General features: G+C 39.9%; 2 protein-coding genes across 2 annotated transcripts; both read left to right on the forward strand.

The window, feature by feature from the left end:
* Positions 1–510: 510 nt before the first annotated feature.
* Positions 511–6,157, forward strand: LOC134083623 (CMRF35-like molecule 8). Its single transcript, XM_062539820.1, has 5 exons — positions 511–641; positions 1,253–1,594; positions 1,708–1,840; positions 2,790–2,897; positions 5,969–6,157. The coding sequence occupies exons 1-5, from the start codon at positions 602–604 to the stop codon at positions 5,982–5,984; spliced, it is 639 nt and encodes a 212-aa protein (XP_062395804.1). The 5' UTR covers positions 511–601; the 3' UTR covers positions 5,985–6,157.
* A 3,350-nt stretch (positions 6,158–9,507) lies between these two features.
* Positions 9,508–12,494, forward strand: LOC134083575 (CMRF35-like molecule 8). The gene is made up of 6 exons (XM_062539816.1): positions 9,508–9,694; positions 10,437–10,778; positions 10,899–11,006; positions 11,147–11,174; positions 11,375–11,482; positions 12,080–12,494. Exons 1-6 carry the CDS (start codon positions 9,655–9,657, stop codon positions 12,192–12,194), a joined length of 741 nt encoding a protein of 246 aa, XP_062395800.1. The 5' UTR covers positions 9,508–9,654; the 3' UTR covers positions 12,195–12,494.
* Positions 12,495–17,687: the final 5,193 nt, after the last annotated feature.

A 17,687-nucleotide genomic window follows, 5' to 3' on the forward strand; every position in this document is an offset into this window, starting at 1 on the left:
CAAAGTGAAAAGTCATTTGGCTGGACCTTTTGTGAATTGAACAGATAGAACAGATTTTGTGAATTGACTGACTTAGTTACCATACAAGGAAACCACTGAATATTGTAAATAAAATGTTGACCATGACCTTAAAAGTTCAAACAGTTTAATTATGTGTAGAATTAGTAACTTTCATTACTAATTCATGCAAACACAAACACAAGCAAACAGCTGGTTTGCTACAAACATAGTTACAAATACATACACATTATGCACTCACCAACAAACACACACTCACATCTATTTGACTGCATTTCACAATTCTCACTGTTTCATGTCAGACTGTGTACTTGATTTCGTGAGAAGTCTCTAAAAGTGATGTCACCAAAGCATGTTGGGGTCTGTGGTGAAGAGAGGAAAGAGGAGGAGTCTTTGCTGTGGTCTTAATAGACAAGTCACACTTCAAAAGTCCACAGGACTCAAACAGAAACCTAATGACCAGAACATCAGTGATAGATAGATAGATAGATGGATACAAATGGAGGAGAAAATACTCTCTAAAGGAGAACATTTCTTTCAGTGTTAGAAAGCCAAAATTGACTTCTTGACACCAAGGGAAGACATGGAGACACTTTTGATCTTCTTCTTCTGTCTGCTTGTTGGTGAGTTACTCTACACACACACACACACACACACACACACACACACACACTGCAACACTTCACCACTGACATAAGTGTCAAGGATATGAGATGGGAATGTAACAATATTGTTTTATTTACTGTTATGTCTACCATACAGTATGTGTCCTCTGATGTGTTTGGTGTATTGTGGCTGCCTTTAACTCTCTCTCTCTCTCTCTCTCTCTCTCTCTCTCTCTCTCTCTCTCTCTCTCTCTCTCTCTCTCTCTCTCTCGTACGCACTGTACTGTAAGTAGCCTAAGTTCCAAATTAAGTTTTATAGTAATGTTCAAGTTAGATCTGCTGCATGAAGAATGCTGCATTCAGCGAATCCTACACTCTGGAGGCATGAACATCAGGGATGATGCACAAGCCCCCAGAGTGTACTGTAGCACTGTAGGTGATTGGTTGCAGATTTCTCTATTAATGTGTGTGGCCTCCTCAACAGTGCTTACTCCTTTTACACGATGTTGCCATCTGTCCTCTATCAAATGAATGGAAGTTCAAATGATATTAATGATGACCTGTGTGTGTGTGTGTGTGTGTGTGTGTGTGTGTGTGTGTGTGTGTGTGTGTGTGCCCACATACTGTAGGTGTTCATCCTTTGGAGTCTGTGATCCAGGTGACTGGATATGTAGGCCGATCAGCAGTGATCAGATGTCCCTATGATAAAATATATGTGGAAAACTCCAAGTACCTCTGCAGAGGGTCATGTCGTCTTCTTACACTTAAAAATAAGATAGTCAAGACTGAAGCAGGTCAGACCAGAGCAACCAGTGGGAGATTCTCTCTCCATGACAACACCACTGCTGGAGTTTTCACTGTGACCATCACTGGGCTGACTGCAGAGGATTCTGGGCAGTACTGGTGTGGGATTCATACAGGACTTGGAAAGAAAGATGTTTTCTCTCAAGTGAAATTAAAGGTACAAAAAGGTAACACTCAAGTTAAGATATTTGTGTCAGATCAATCATGTTTTCATAGTCAGGCATAGCGTTATTTCACAATTTAATTATATCATTGTACACTAACTCTCTCTCTCTCTCAGTCCCCTCTCCTTCCCCAAACTCAACCTTTGTGTCCTCCACTGAGGACCACACCCTTTCATCTTCAACTCCGACCTCCAACACCTCTCAAGCTCAGCGTGTCCTGGAGAGAACCATTAGTGTCAATGCAAAAAGGTTTGAACATGTTTATTTTGTAAAATGGCAGATGTTGTTAGGCTGGGTGAACCCAGCCTGACCTGCCGGCAAATTTGGATTTCGTCAGGCAGCTCAGGCTGGAAAAATGCTATTCTCTCTGTTCCCTGCCAGAACCTTTGGCTCCAATCACAAACTAGCTTATCCAAAAGATGCACCAGATTGTTGGTCTGATTGGTTGAAGGATTATTCAAGCATATGGAGTCATGATTTAAACGATGCCAACAGAGCTTGACAGTCCTCTGAGAGAGTATACCTCTCGTGTAGTAGAAATAAAGCACAGACTCCCCAAACTAATGTTCAATCTTAAAAGATTGAGCTAGTTTGGTGATAGCCAGACAAAGATGTTGTATGTGTATATGGCAAAATGAAGGTTACAAAGTTGGCAGTCCTGGTGTGTGTGTGTGTGTGTGTGTGTGTGTGTGTGTGTGTGTCTATGCTAATTTAAAAGTTGCTCTCCGCACTGATGACTTCCTGCATTCAGACGCACTTTAAGCCTTCATTACAACATGGGAACAACTCAAACAGGAAGTTGAAGCACATACATTACGTGTATAGAGAGAAAGATGGATAGACAGATACAAAGAGGAAGAGAGTATGAGAGAGAGAGTGGTCAGAATGGCGCGGCGCTTCTAGTGTTAACACATTACTCTAAATATTTGACAGCAAGGTGCAGTATTTTTAGATAATAGATTAATAATGTTGAAATGTGAGTGTGACAGCAAATGTTTAGATTGTAGGCTACTTTTGAACATTTCCAGCTAGATCCAAATCTGGCATTACCCCTCCTTCCACCACCAACACACAAACACACACCCACACAATGCTCCCTGCATCTATCTATCTATCTGTCTATCTATCAATCTACCTACCTTTCTCTCCATTACCTTTTGTCCTCCTGTTAAAATGTGTGCCATGTGCCATTTTCTAGAAAATCTGCACTCACCCTGACCTACTGGACTGTACGTGTGACCGTGATCATGTCTGTGTTGGTCCTGACTACTGTCTGCTTATACATATGGTACAAGAAAACTGCCAGGTATGCATATAGGTGCACACACATAGACACACAGACACACACACACACAGACAACACACACACACACACACACACACACACACACACACACACACACACACACACACACACACACACACACACACGGAAAGATCTGTTCACACTTACACACATCATGTGAATGTTTTAGTTCCCTGAAGTGCGGTTCTTCAATTTCACCAGCAGGGGATGGTAATGCAAAAGCAAGCGGCTGATAATTGTAGTCCATACACTAATACTGTATGAGGACGCTAGGGGTGCAGTTCATATTTAGCCAGTGCTTCTCCATTTTTTGAGAAAGCTATACTCCTTTGGATTGAACAGGAAGATCCTCACAGTTTTTTACACCTCCTTCATAGAAAGTGTACTGACTTTTTCATCTATATGCTGGTTTCACTCCCTCTCCATCAAAAATAAGAATCACCTCCAGAGCATTGTGCACACATGCTCTAAGATCATTGGCCACCCTTTTCAGTCACTGACATCGCTGCATGATAAGGCTACACTAAGGAAAGCCAACTCTATCTTGGAAGACTCTACTCATGTTCTACATGGAGTTTTCTAATGGCTGCCCTTTGGCAGGCGTCTGCGCTGTCCTCTTGCTAGGACTAACAGGAGGAAGGCGACCTTTACCTTTGAGGCTATTCGCCTTTTGAACTCAAATATGCCCCCAGCCCCCTCCTCCCTCTCCTGGGACTAACACCCCCCCGCCCCCCCCCCCCCCCCCCCCTCACCACCACCCTGTCTTATGTTGTGTTATGTCTTATACAGTGGGTATAGTAAGTATTCACACCCATGCTAAAGTTGACTAAAAAGAGGAATATAAAATCATCTTTTGAGAATTGATTGTAATGCCTTAATTCAAAAAATGAGTAAAAATCAAACCGCTAAGGACACTAATTTTCTTTGTGATTGAAGAATGTATCGTAAATAGATAAATGTTTTTCCTTAAATACAGGTTGCATAAGTATTCAACCCCTATGTTAAATTCCCATAGGAGCAGGAGGATTTTTTATATGTTTTTATTTTTAAAGGCCAGCTATTTCATGGATCCAGGATATTATGCATCCTGATAAAGTTCCCTTGGCCTTTGGAATCAAAATAGCCCCACATCATCACATACCCTTCACCATAGCTAGAGATTGGCATGGTGCTTTTTACAGTTAGCCAATTAGCCTGTTTGATGCTCATTGAGCTCAATGCAAATCATCAGCTGGGGCGCCAAAAAAATACTGTGCAGTACCAAAAAAATACTGTGAAGTAACAGAAAATTACTTTCTCGTAAAAATACGGTTATTTTCCATAATTAAAATACAGTTTGTAATTGTAATTTTAAAAGGATTTTGCCTCATTTTCATGTTTTTAATGTTTAATTAGAAACATTTTCACATTTCAAAACAATGAAATTACCTACAAATATGGTTAATAAATGTTGTATTACGGATAATAATGCTTACATTTACAGAAATGTGCTGTTATTAGTTGGTTTTCATGGATATTGGTTGTATTATAATTTATATTTTATGTGATATAACAGTATATGACACAAAATAATGTGATTCATCTTTCAAAACATGTCGCAAAAATGTGGAAAAACATGATATTGGGTTTACTATTGCAATAATTTAATGTTAATCTTAATTTCCATTTAATCCCCTCAAATGCATATTTAGAGCTCCCTCCCCAATAACACCATATGTTAGAAACCCTTCCGCAATAATACTAACATTATTGCAGGGCTCGGGTTTCTCCAGCAGTGCCTCTGCAGACACATAATGCAAGTAAGCATTGAGTGCCCAACTTTGTGACACTGCCAAGGGGGTAGAGGAATGCTATTGAAAAAGTGTTCAATTTCGCATTGCACCCAAGAAGAAACATACATATACTCCAAAATGTCCATGTATTTTAGTCATGGTCCTCTCTATAGTGGTTATCCTGACAAATCCCTTAAACAGTCATTTTCTGTGGAATGTTCAATCAGTTGTTCTATGACATATGGTGCACATCCCAAAAAGCCACAATAAAGAGTAATGAGGAAAAATTAAACATTATAAACAAGAAACTAACACTTACCCATAATCCCTAACTGCTGTAGGCTACTGGGATTCAGCCAATGTGAGCCCTAAGGACTAAGGACTAAAGACTTAATTGATCTCAGGTGCTAAGTGTGTGAGGCCTCATAGACCTCTGAAGTTCGCCTACAAAAAAGCCACCATCTTTGCCCAAATTAGGAGATCCGGTATCAGATTTTTTCTATGGGAAAATAACATGGGGATTTTCAATTATCGCACCTGTTGAACTCTGGCGGGGATGATGACATTGGAAATGCAGACGTTTTTCACTACACAGTTTTGTCCACTGCCGTCTAGTGGATACTGTGATCTTCGGTAGGTGAAGACGGCACACTTTGATCTTTGCTACCCCAGAGCTAACTTACCATGCAACTTGCCATAGGCAGTTAGCTTCAATTAACTCCCGGATCTCCTTATATGGGCAAAGATGGCAGCTTTGGATCCTTTTTGTAGGCGAACTTCAGAGGTCTATGCAACTTGCCATAGGCAGTTAGCTTCAATTAACACCCGGAACTCCTAATATGGGCAAATTTGGCAGCATTGGATTCTATTTAGGCGAACTTCAGAGGTCTATGGGCTCAGATAGGTATTTGAGATTGGGACAGCAGTTCACAAGATCACATGTGTCAGTATAGTTGAAAATCCAATGTTGATTCAACGTAAAACAGAGGGGACACTTTCAATATCACTTCAACATTAGGCTTCAACATAGTTTGAATGTTTCAAACCATATGAAATTACGAAAGATTTTTTTAACATTTTTCAATTAGAAATATATGCATTTCTGATGGTTTTTTTTGTAAAAGAACATGAATATAGTGTTTTTCACTGTTACAGTGATTTCTTGTTATTTCAAATTTGACATGTGAAATCACAGTCTATTTTTGTAAAATAAATGGCATTTCCAAAAATAATTTATTCCAGACAAAATCTGTAAAAAAACACAGTAAAATCCTGACATATCACATTTATTTTTTACAGTGCATTCTTTCAGTGACCATGTCTCTAAAGAAGAAAGGCGTCATGATTCTACCTGTGTGTCCTACACTGATCCTGCAACTGATGGCTAGGCCACAACCACTTGTGTTTGAAAACTACAGGACCCACAATGCATTGTGTTTAACTGGTTTGATGTTGGAAACAACTGAAGAGTTCTTTTCCAAAACGCTATATCCACCATTTTAATGAATTTTCATAAATCATTTTGTTACATTTTGTTTTTCATGTAATCTCAGTGAAACTGTATTGGATTATGTTTAGTTGATTTATCTTTACTCAATAAAAACAAAACAACTGCATTTTTATTGATATTACCTGAAATACACAATTAAATAACATAATTTTTTAATGTTTTCAAAAATGGATTTATAGCGTTTTGGAAAAGAGCTCTTCAACTATTAAAAAGAAACCATTTACTAAAGTGCACAGACATTTTTCCTCAGAGACAATTGTGTTATACTCTTTTTAACCATAACAAGCTGAGGAGACCATGGATAGAGAGTGGGCATTATTACATGTATTAGTTGAGCAGACAGTGGTGTCCAAAGTGACAGACTATATTACAAGTGATCGCATTGTACAGCTTGGGATTCGCGGCACAAAGGTGCAGCAGTGGAAACCGGGCATTGAGCCCACCGCTTTACAGACTGGTGGACATTGGCCCAGTTTCTTATCCGGTACACTGCCACTGACCCAAATTATACATGTTGGATGAATGAAATAAAAGTGTGGAAGTCATCCAAGATGTAAGAGAACATTATCTTTATAATTCTGCCCTCTATTGTTTTTGAAGGTTATTATATTTAGTGTCCAAAAGTAACTGATGAAGTATCCAACCCCCCAATACAGAAGCCTTTTCAGTCAATATATTAGTGTATAGTTATAATGGGTGTGGGGTGGGTAGAAGGTTTTGAATGAGTGTTACTGAAAAAAAGAGTCAGATACATAAAAGCAAAAAGTGGAGTTTGTGAAAAGGACAGTATGCATATAGGCACGTAAATTTTCACATTAGCATTGTTACCGGCTAGGGACAGGGAACTATAATAAGAATACACAGTGCAAGTTGCGTAGGGCCCTGCAAGTTACAGTAATCAAGGCCTCCTCCCACATCTACAGCTATAGGGACAGTCTTTCATATGTTAGAAAGAGGAAATTGAATTGCTATTCAGGGTTCAGTGGTATCAGCAGTCTGCTGAACTTCTGTTTGATTCTTGGTTTGATGTCAACAGATAATCTGTATAGCATCAATACAGTCTTTCTCAGTTGCCTTGTTACATTTCTCGAGTCATCCTTGAAATTAGTAAGTGCATTTCTCAAAACAATTTGTACAAACAGCAAAACACCATGGATTACCTGCAAAAGCCAGTCTCTTGCTCAAACTCCTTTGTTCGTCTCTCAAAAGTAAATATCTGTGTCCATATCTGTGAAAAAATGCCCTCATTTTCCCCTACGACAAACTCTTGAAAGCTTGCATTATCCCACTCCTGCAAAGACTGTAACCAAACATACTCACCTGCACTTAGTTTAATGTTTATTGCAGTGTATGTGTCTGTTGTGTAAGTGTTTGTGGTAAGCTTTTAATTTTAACTGTGATTATGTTAATGGTACAGCCTGGACTCTGATCTGATCGTGCTCTGATCTGATCGTGACTGTTGTTGGAAATAAATGGATATTTCGTATTGTACTGCTATCTCCTGCCATCTCCTTCCCTCAACACCACCACATTCTGTGTTGCACCTCCCACAACGTCAGGTGGCCGCCTCGGTCCCTCACAGTGTCATCATGTACAGTACGGATAAGACAGCCAAATTGCTTAGTCATGTTGTCAATGTACAGTAACAGTGTACTCTGGAGGGATGTTCGGATGTAAACTATGACGAAAGTTTTGATGACAAAGATAGAAATTGTAATTTGTTTAGGTTACACCCTAGTTTATGTGAGTTTAATTGCAAGAGACTGGACAAGATTCACAATTACACAGTTACTGTTTGTATTTTGTTAACAGACCAGCACACACACACATAAAAGACAAAGGACAATCTCCTCAGGGATAACTGTGCATGCAGTACTGTGGGAATAACAGTGCAATCTCCCTCCATCTCCTGATGTTCCTGTCTGTTGGGCCACAAATTCTCATCCATATCATAATAACATTACCAAAGTGACTGAAAACAACAGCAAAAAAAAAAAAAACCCTGTTAGCTGATCTGTTTATTTGCATCTCTCCAGCGTGTGTTGCTGGCCTAGCCAACCTAACAGGGCAGTGAATCCCCTGATCTGTCTGCACTTGCTTGATTATTTGCTGGCCTACCTTTTTCCTTCAGATTACTTTCCAAAATCGTGAAATATAACCACATAGTTTGTTTTTTGAATGCTGATGACTGGCTACATCATAAAAATAATAACAATAACAAACATCATGTGTTAGTTTTAAAATTAAATTAAAATTGATTAAAAATAAATATGTCTGAATAAAGGTTAGGACAATTCTAAGGGCCCAGCACTGACAGAGAGCACCTATTTGTTTTGGGTGGGTGCAGGGGTGGGGGAGGGGTGTGGTATTGGTATTTGCACACTACTCCAAGACCTGACCAGTTTGGTTATACGTATCCAGGGGTGACCCTGCTGATGATATCACTATCAGGGGTCTCTGCTCTGCACAAGTCACCCCACCACAACAAGGTGTCACCCACGTCTGTGTTAACACTGGAGAGGATTGGTCATGTTCCACTAATACTTGCTGAGTCACTACAAATGTGTCAGCAGTTTATCTGAACTAGAGAACTGAACTGACCTAATAGAGGCCTGCAGAGATAAAGCTGCATGTGTGAACTAGGCAGGCAAAGTGTGGGGTGACCTTTAAATAGACCACAGGCCTTAGCGCTTTAGCGCTGAGCTGTTAGCAGGAGCTGGGTGTCATCTCTTGGTGGTCTGCAGGAGTCAAGCGAGCCTCATGCAGACCACACAGGAAGATACAATGACTACATGATACAAAACATTTCCTATTACTGGAAATCAGAAGTGAAATGTCCAATTTGCTCAGCAAAGTGGAAAGTCATTTGGCTGGACCTTTTGTGAATTGAACAGATACAACAGATTTTGTGAATTGACTGACCTACAGTAGTTACCATAGAAGGAAAACACTGAGTATTGTAAATAAAATGTTGGCCATGACATTAAAAGTTCAAACGGTTTAATGTGTAGAATAAATGTGACTTTCATTACTAATTCATGCAAACACAAACACAAGCAAACAGCTTATTTACATATTTACAAATACATACACATTGTGCACTCACACACAAACACACACTCACATTTATTTGACTGCATTTAACATTCTCACTGTTTCAAGTCAGACTTTGTTCTTGGTTTTGTGAGAAGTCTCTAAAAGTGATGTCACCAAAGCAGGTTGGGGTCTGTGGTTAAGAGAGGAAAGAGGAGGAGCCTTTTACTGTGGTCTTTACAGACAAGTCACACTTCAAAAGTCCACTAGACTCAAACAGAAACCTAATGGCCAGAGGATCAGTAATAGATAGATAGATAGATAGATAGATAGATAGATAGATAGAAATGGAGGGGGAAATACCCTCTAGAGGAAAACATTTCTTTCAGTGACTTTAGAAAGCCAACATTTACTGCCTTCTTGTCCCACACCAAGGGAAGACATGGAGACACCTTTGATCTTCTTCTTCTGTCTGCTTGCTGGTGAGATATTCTAACAATATAATTTATCATACAGACACACCCACTGCAACACTACACTTGCAACACAAGTGTCAGAGATAGGAGATGGGAATGTAACAATTCACTTATTTTTAATTTGTATTTTTTTTTACTGTATGTCTACCATATGTGTCCCTTGATGTCTGTGGTGTATTGCGGCTGTGGCAGCCTTACTAAAAACTAATTTCTAATTTGACATAGAAAATTAGTTGTTCGTTCTGAGACCTAATAAATTAACCTTGCACCTTGAATACAGAAAACCTCTGTAAATTGTATCTCTCTCTCTCATGCACTCTAAGTAGCCTAGTCCCAAATTATGTATTATGTTCAAGTTAGAACTGCTGCATGAAGAATGCTGCATTCGGTGAATCCTACACTCTGGAGGTATGAACATCAGTGCTCATGAACATGCCCCCAGATTGTAGCGCTGTAGGTGATCGGTTGCTTTAGCTGCTGGCTGCAGCAAACAATTGTTTTTTTTTTTCTTTTTCTTTTTTTTACCGACAGATAGAAACAGTTATCTGCTGTATATGTAAAATTGACAGTTTTCTCTGTTAATGCGTGTGGCCTTCTCATTTATTACAGTGCTTACATCCGTACTATTTTACACGATGTGACCATCCGTCCTCTATGAAATTAATGGAAGTTCAAAGTGATATTGATGATAACCCTGTGTGTGTATGTGTGTGTGTGTGTGTGTGTGTGTGTGTGTGTGTTTGTGTAGGTGTTCATCCTGTGGAGTCTGTAATCCCGGTGACTCGATATGTAGGCCAATCAGCAGTAATCAGATGTTCCTATGAAAATAAATATGGAAGCAAGTCCAAGTACCTCTGCAGAGGGTCATGTCCTGTCATTGTAGGTAAAGACATTCCAATCAGGACTGAAGCAGGTCAGACCCATGCCACCAAAGGGAGATTCTCTCTGCATGATGACACCACTGCTGGAGTCTTCTCTGTGACCATCACTGGACTGACTGCAGAGGATTCTGGACAGTACTGGTGTGGGATTACAACAGGACTTGGACTCACTGATGTGTTTACTGAAGTGGAGTTAAATGTTATAAAAGGTAACAACAGACATTTTTTTTCAGGAAATGTAATGAAGTTTGTGAATGAAGAAGTTTGTTCTTTTTTCCAAATTTCAGTCATACATTGCCCCCCCCCCCCCCCCCTTCTCTCTCTCCCAGAGTCCTCTCCCTCCCCAAAGCTGATCCAGATTTCTGCACCGTCTCCGGTGTTGCCCTCATCCACGTCTCCTTCTGGGTTCACTGCAGTAGAGCAGAGTGGTGCACCAGGTCATTACAAGCAGTCTGTTATACTCGCCACACACAAAACCCTTGTTTACCATGTGTATATAGATACACACACACACACAGTTCCTAAAGTCTCTCTCTCTCTCTCTCTCTCTCTCTCCCTCTCTCCCCTTTCATAACAGAATATTCTACTGAGACACTTCCCAACAGGTGATCTATCAATCAGTCAATCAATATGTCAATCTACCTATCTACCTATCTATCTATCTATCTATCTATCTATCTATCTATCTATCTATCTATCTGTGTCTGTCTGTCTGGTTGCCTGTCTGTTTGTCTGTCTGTCTGTCTGTCTGTCCCCATTTCCCTCCTCTTGAAACATGTGTTTCATTTGTTGTGTCATTTTCTAGAGAATCTGCACTTACCCTGACCTACTGGACTGTACGTGTGACCATCATCTTGTCAGTGTTGGTACTGGCTGCTGTCTGCTTTAAAACTTGCTACAGGAAAACCAACAGGTATGCATGACTGTGTACACACAAGCACCCACACACCCAGACAGATACATATTTACGCACATACACCAGAGGTGGAAAACTCCAAGTCAAATCATGTTTTGGTTCTACCTCTGCACTTAACACAGGTGTTCTCATTAATTAGCTGCATGCCCTGGGTAAGCGTATGCGCCCGTGTGCGACCTGCTGTGTCCTGTGTACAGACTCACTGTAGCATTACTACTGGAGGTCTTCAGAGACTATAGTAATATCAGATGTGCAAATTGGACCGTAAAAGCCGGGTATGACATCACCTCACGTGATCATTGTTTAGGCTACTCACAACTGCCCCCAATAGTTGTCAATTTTGTGCCATGTGCCATTGTTTACTCTCATGATTGCCCCCAGCATGTATGTCGATAATAAAAACTGACATCACACTTGTAATGCTATGCAGAGGTGGTGCAGAAAATTATGCTGAAAAGGGTGTCACACCAACAGGAAACATCAAGCGGATGCAGGGTTTAGTATTGCAGAGCTCAGGGTATATATACTATATGTTGTGTGTCATAATAAGGCATTCATGTTTGCTATTTGTCCTGTTTTTAAATGCTCTTTCAGCCCTCATGTGTCTGAAGAAAGAAATCCATGTGATTCCACCCAAGTGAACAGCACTGGCATCATTGGACATTCTGGTGAAGGCACAGCTGAAACGGTCTCAACCTCTGTGCTCTAAGACTACAGCACCCATAATGCAATGTGTTTACAGTTTTTCTCAAATGCTAAAACACAAAAGCCAATCCTCTAAACCAAATGACCAGTTGTCTAAACACATTTACTAAATCTAGCCACAATTTTTCAATACCATAAACACATTTCACATGAAGACACAATTCTCAAAACACAATCCTCCGTTCTCATAAATCTAAGCACATTTTTCCTTGCTAAAACACATGTTGCAAAACATATTCTCAAATGAAAGCTCATGTGATGCAAAATTCTTGCCACAGTCAGCAATAACTGAACACAATGAACATACCTGGCGTCATTCATTACACACAATGACTCAAAAATGAAGACACTTGTTGCTAATAAGCACAGTGACTGTGGTTTGTGTGTGTGTGGTGTGAACGAAGAAAATAAAAGAATTTCACACCCTGATCACGTTTTCAAGAGTACTGTTGTGTGCAATAGATTCTGTTTTTTTGCATTGAGTTGTGTTACAGTAGTGTACTTGGATAGCCTAGAAATCTATACCCCACATACCCTAGTGGCCAAAAATATTTTTGCCTATACATTTCTGTGTAGTTTGTCTTGCCAGGCTAGTAATTGGAGAATTTTTGTACTCTTGATATGAAACTCACAACTCTAAATGAAGAGCTCTTTTCCAAAAACGCTATAAATCCATTTTATAGACATTATATACTGTAACAAATCATGTTACTGTATTTGCAGTAATTGTGTGTTTAAGGTAATAAAAATGCAGTTGTTTTGTTTTTATTGAGTAAAGATAAATTACTGTAACTAAACATAACCCAATACCGTTTCACTGAGATTACTTGAAAAACAAAATGTAAAAAATATATTTATGAAAATTCATTAGTAAAATGGTGGATATAGCGTTTTGGAAAAGAACTCTTCAAATGCCTAATCCTCTGCAGAGATCTAAGAAGATCCGTTACTCTATGCATTGGCAGTTATGAAACAAAGAACCTTCTCACAAATTGAGCATTGTGTTTTCAATTGTTTTGCTGAAGTGTGTAATGATGTGTATAGTGTTTACATTTTTGAAAGCTTCGAGCTGCTCTTTTGGTGTGAAAGTTTGAGTTTTGAAGTGAGAAGGTGTGGTTGTGCTTATGTAGCTTTAGAAAAGGGTATTGTGTTTAGACATTGGGGAAGATGGAGGAAACGTTTGTGAAATGTGTTTTAGCATTTGAGAAAAACTGTAATGACTGCTTTGATGCTGGGCATAAATGATAAAGTAGAATAGTGAAAGCCAGTGTACCAAGGAGCACAGACATTGTTCCTAAGAGCCATTTGTTCTATACTCTGTATTCTCTTTGTATAAAGCTGTGGAGAGAGAGAGAGAGAAAGAAACTGAGAGAGTAGAAACAATGGATGAAAAGAAAGAGTTGATGACAAAACAGTTACATTATGTATACAATTTCACAATTTCAACAAATTCATTGGTTTTGAAAGGTAATTACATTTAAAAAGTGTCCATGTTTAACTGTTGAGGAACCAGCCTCCCCATTCCAGTTACAGGGGAAAGCCTTTACTTTGTCAACAGTCAATATGTGTACGTGTGTGTGTGTGTGTGTGTGTGCGTGTGTGTGTGTGTGTGTGTGTGTGTGTGTGTGTGTGTAGTTATAACGGGTGTGGGGTGGGTATAACGTGTAGAGTAGTGTTGTATAACACATCAAAGAGGGTTCAAGATAAGTGTCAACCACAAAAAAGAGACATAAAGGCAAATAGAGAGAAGAGTTGAACAGTGGTGTTTGTGAAAAGCACAGTCACACACAAGAATAGGCGTGCACTTCCGCGTGTGAGCTCTCTCTCTCATGCTTTATTTCACACACACACACACACACACACACACACACACACACACACACACACACACACACACACACACACACACACACACCTACACACACACACACACACACACACACACACACACACACACACACACACACACACACACACACACACACACACACACACACTCAACTCAACCAACCAACCAACCACCCAACCAACCAATCACTCAATCAATCAATCAATAAATCAATAAAAAGTCTCTACAGTGAACACTATCTACAGTGTTGTCATCCTGTGTCCTGTTAATGGCTGGACATATCAGCTTTATGTAATAGAAGTTGTACAGTAAATGTAACCGTGGGAACTAATACATATCTTACACTGCATCTTGAGTAATGAGTGTGTGTGTGTGTGTGTGTGTGTGTGTGTGTGTGTGTGTGTGTGTGTGTGTGTGTGTGTGTGTGTGTGTGTGTGTGTGTGTGGGTGTGTGTGTGTGTGTGTAGGGGGATAGAGTGGAAGAAATGAGATTGAGTGAGATAGAAGAGAGAAGTAGAAGAAGAGAGATATACAGTATAAAGTGGACATGGTGGTTTTGGTCAGGAGTGAAGGGGGAGGGGTGTTTCTATTGGTGTTTGCACATGCTGACAGAAAGATGAGTGTATTGGAAACAGACAAAGAGGGGGAAGAGAGGGTAAGAGATATAGAAAAAAGAGAGAGAGAGAGCACTTGGCATGCTGTTCTTAGTCTTATCAAGTAAGAAACATGCTATTGGTGAAACAGCTCATGGACATACTGATATTTTACTGAATTGACACATACACCATATTGCCAAAAGTATTGTGTCACCTGCCTTGACTCGCATATGAATTTAAGTTACATCTCATTCTAAGGGTTAAATATGACGGTCCACTCTTTGCAGCTTTTCCAAGTCATGACAAATCAGAATACATTTTGTTTCATGTCATTCTCGGCTCTTAGTGATAAGTATCCCAATAGGCCTGCAGACACAAAGTTGCCTGTGTGAACTAGAGAATACATTTTGTTTCATGTCATAGCTCTTGATGAAGTGGTCACCACAGCTAGTTGGTGTCTGTGGTTAAGCGAGGAAAGAGGAGGAGTCTTAACTGTGGTTTATCATACACATTTCATAAGCCTACTACAGCGACTCAAACATAAATCTAATGCACATACAAGCAGAAACAGTAGACAGACAGACAGACAGACAGACAGAGATAGATAGATAGATAGATAGATAGATAGATAGATAGATAGTACTATAGACATATCCATTGATTGAAAGAATCAAGAGAGAAAGAGACATGGTTACCCCCTTGATTGTCATCTCCTGTCTGATTGCAGGTGAGTCACTCTAAGAATATATAATTACACTTAGACACACTGCCAGCCTAGTGAATACTTAAGCATTATCGCACGAGTGGGAGTGGTGTTGTTGGCCAATATCGCCACGGCTGTGGTTCGCCGTAGGCACGAAGCCGAAGGTCGAGTGCCGTAGGTAACCAAAGCCGTGGCGATATTTGGCCAACAACACCATGACCACAAGTGTGATAATGCTTTTATACAACAGTTCCATTGCCAGCAAAAAAAATGATACCAGAGTGCATTTTTAGGAAGGATAATTTATTATTTGCCATTGTTTAGTTTAGCCCAGTTCCTCCGCTATGCGAAGTAGACCTAGCTCAGAACGTGTTTGGTTGCTATGCAACTCCTAACTCAAAGAACGTGGAATGCCGTCTCGGTTAAATCAAAGTGAAGAATCAACCGTCGCGGAGTGATTATTAGCTGTGAAGAGTCACCAGTGGTGATATTGCTTAATATCCCCACTGATAGAACGCGTCTCGTCCAATCAGCTATTGCTAAATCGTTCGACCGGACCTAACTGTTGTATAAATATCACATAGCCTATGCAAATACATATCAGTAGGCAGGATAGGCACCAAGGCACATGTCTTCTAACATCAGAAACACACTCATACCTTTTTTGATACTCTAAAACTATAATGACATTCAGATATCCACTCCATGTTGAGTGTTTATTAGAAGATGCCAAGTTGATATAAAAACATGCAATAGTACTGATTCTCACTCCCTAATGAAATGAAACAGTCTTCAAAATGACTATCAATAAGTGTGTGTGTGTGTGTGTGTGTGTGTGTGTGTGTGTGTGTGTGTGTGTGTGTGTGTGCGTGTGTGTGCGTGTGTGTGTGTGTGTGTGTGTGTGTGTGTGTAGGTGTTCATCCAGTGGAGTCTGTGATCCAGGTGACTGGATATATACAGTAGGTAGATCAGCAGTGATCAGATGCCCCTATGATAAAGGATATGAGGGAAACTCCAAGTACCTCTGCAGAGGAAAGTGCATCTGGGGGAGTAAAGACATTTCTGTCAGGACTGAAGCAGCTCAGACCAAAGCAACTAATGGCAGATTCTTTCTGCATGATGACACCACTGCTGGAGTATTCACTGTGACCATCACTGGACTGACTGCAGAAGATTCTGGGCAGTACTGGTGTGGAGTTGAAACAGGGTTTGGAAAGAAAGATGTTTTCTCTGAAGTGAAATTAAAGATACAAAAAGGTAACACTCAAGTGAAGATATTTGTGTCAGATCAATCATTTTTTCAAAGCAGTATTTCACAATTTAATTATTTTATTGTACACTAACTTTCTCTCTCTCTCTCAGTCCTCCCTCCTTCCCCAAACTCAACATTTGTGCCCTCCACTGAGGACCAAACCCTTTCATCTTCAACTCCGACCTCCAACACCTCTCAAGTTCAGCATGTCCTGGAGACCATTATTGTTAATGCTACTAAAGGTTTTAACATGATTATTTTGTAAAATGACATGTTGTTAAACCTCAGAGATGTGTCAATGTGTTTTGTTTAGGGCTGTCAATCGATTTAAAAATAATCGAGTTAATCACGTATTCTGTGATTAATTAATACATGAATTGCATATATATATATACTGCCGAGAGTCCAGAATGAATTTAATCGAGTCAGTGCCTTTCCGGAAATGTCACTGCTGCAGCTAGCAACGCGTTAACAACATTTTAATAACATATCCGGAAAGGTACGGACTCGATTAAATTCATTCTGGACTCTCTATCCGACCACATAAAGACATGGGGATACTTCGGTTTGGCTTTAGGGACCCTCTCCTCACTACCACGTAAGTGTAGTGTTGGTTGGAACAGTAGAAGAGGTATAAAAATAGCGTTTTGTAGCGGCGAAAGGACTTGCCCCGGTCACTTCCAGGCTAACGAGTTTTGGCTAAAAACGGTGAACTCGAACATCCTCAAAATACATCCGAATGACATGATTTTGGTGTCAACTCAACGTATGTACTCCCAATAGTCCGAAAAATTGATCTAAAGTGCATTTCACTCCGGATTATCCCTTTAATGCCTGTGAAATGCATGTTAATGTGTCAGATAGGGGCATACGTTTTGAAAGCATAATACTAAGTAATACATTTTTTTTATATAATATTGCCGTTTCTGATATTAGCCTAGGCTACAACTTTAAACTGTCAAATGGCTTGCGATAACAACGCATTCACATTGTTGTAGCGAGATGGCCCGGCTGTAGCCTATGCATTCAACAGCAGGCTCAATTTGAAGAAGGGGCTTACCGTGGAGACCAACCATTTCAGTTAACTGCATAGCATGG

Source organism: Sardina pilchardus, chromosome 1 (assembly GCF_963854185.1).
Source record: "Sardina pilchardus chromosome 1, fSarPil1.1, whole genome shotgun sequence".
NCBI lineage: Eukaryota > Metazoa > Chordata > Actinopteri > Clupeiformes > Clupeidae > Sardina > Sardina pilchardus.

Coding starts and splice junctions, on each gene's coding strand:
- LOC134083623 (XM_062539820.1), top strand. CDS start 602: ATGGAGACACTTTTGATCTTCTTCTTCTGTCTGCTTGTTG. Junction 1,595..1,707: donor GAAATTAAAGGTACAAAAAG/GTAACACTCAAG, acceptor TCTCTCTCTCAG/TCCCCTCTCCTTCCCCAAAC. Junction 1,841..2,789: donor ATTAGTGTCAATGCAAAAAG/GTTTGAACATGT, acceptor GCCATTTTCTAG/AAAATCTGCACTCACCCTGA.
- LOC134083575 (XM_062539816.1), top strand. CDS start 9,655: ATGGAGACACCTTTGATCTTCTTCTTCTGTCTGCTTGCTG. Junction 9,695..10,436: donor CTTCTTCTGTCTGCTTGCTG/GTGAGATATTCT, acceptor GTGTTTGTGTAG/GTGTTCATCCTGTGGAGTCT. Junction 11,175..11,374: donor ACTGAGACACTTCCCAACAG/GTGATCTATCAA, acceptor GTCATTTTCTAG/AGAATCTGCACTTACCCTGA.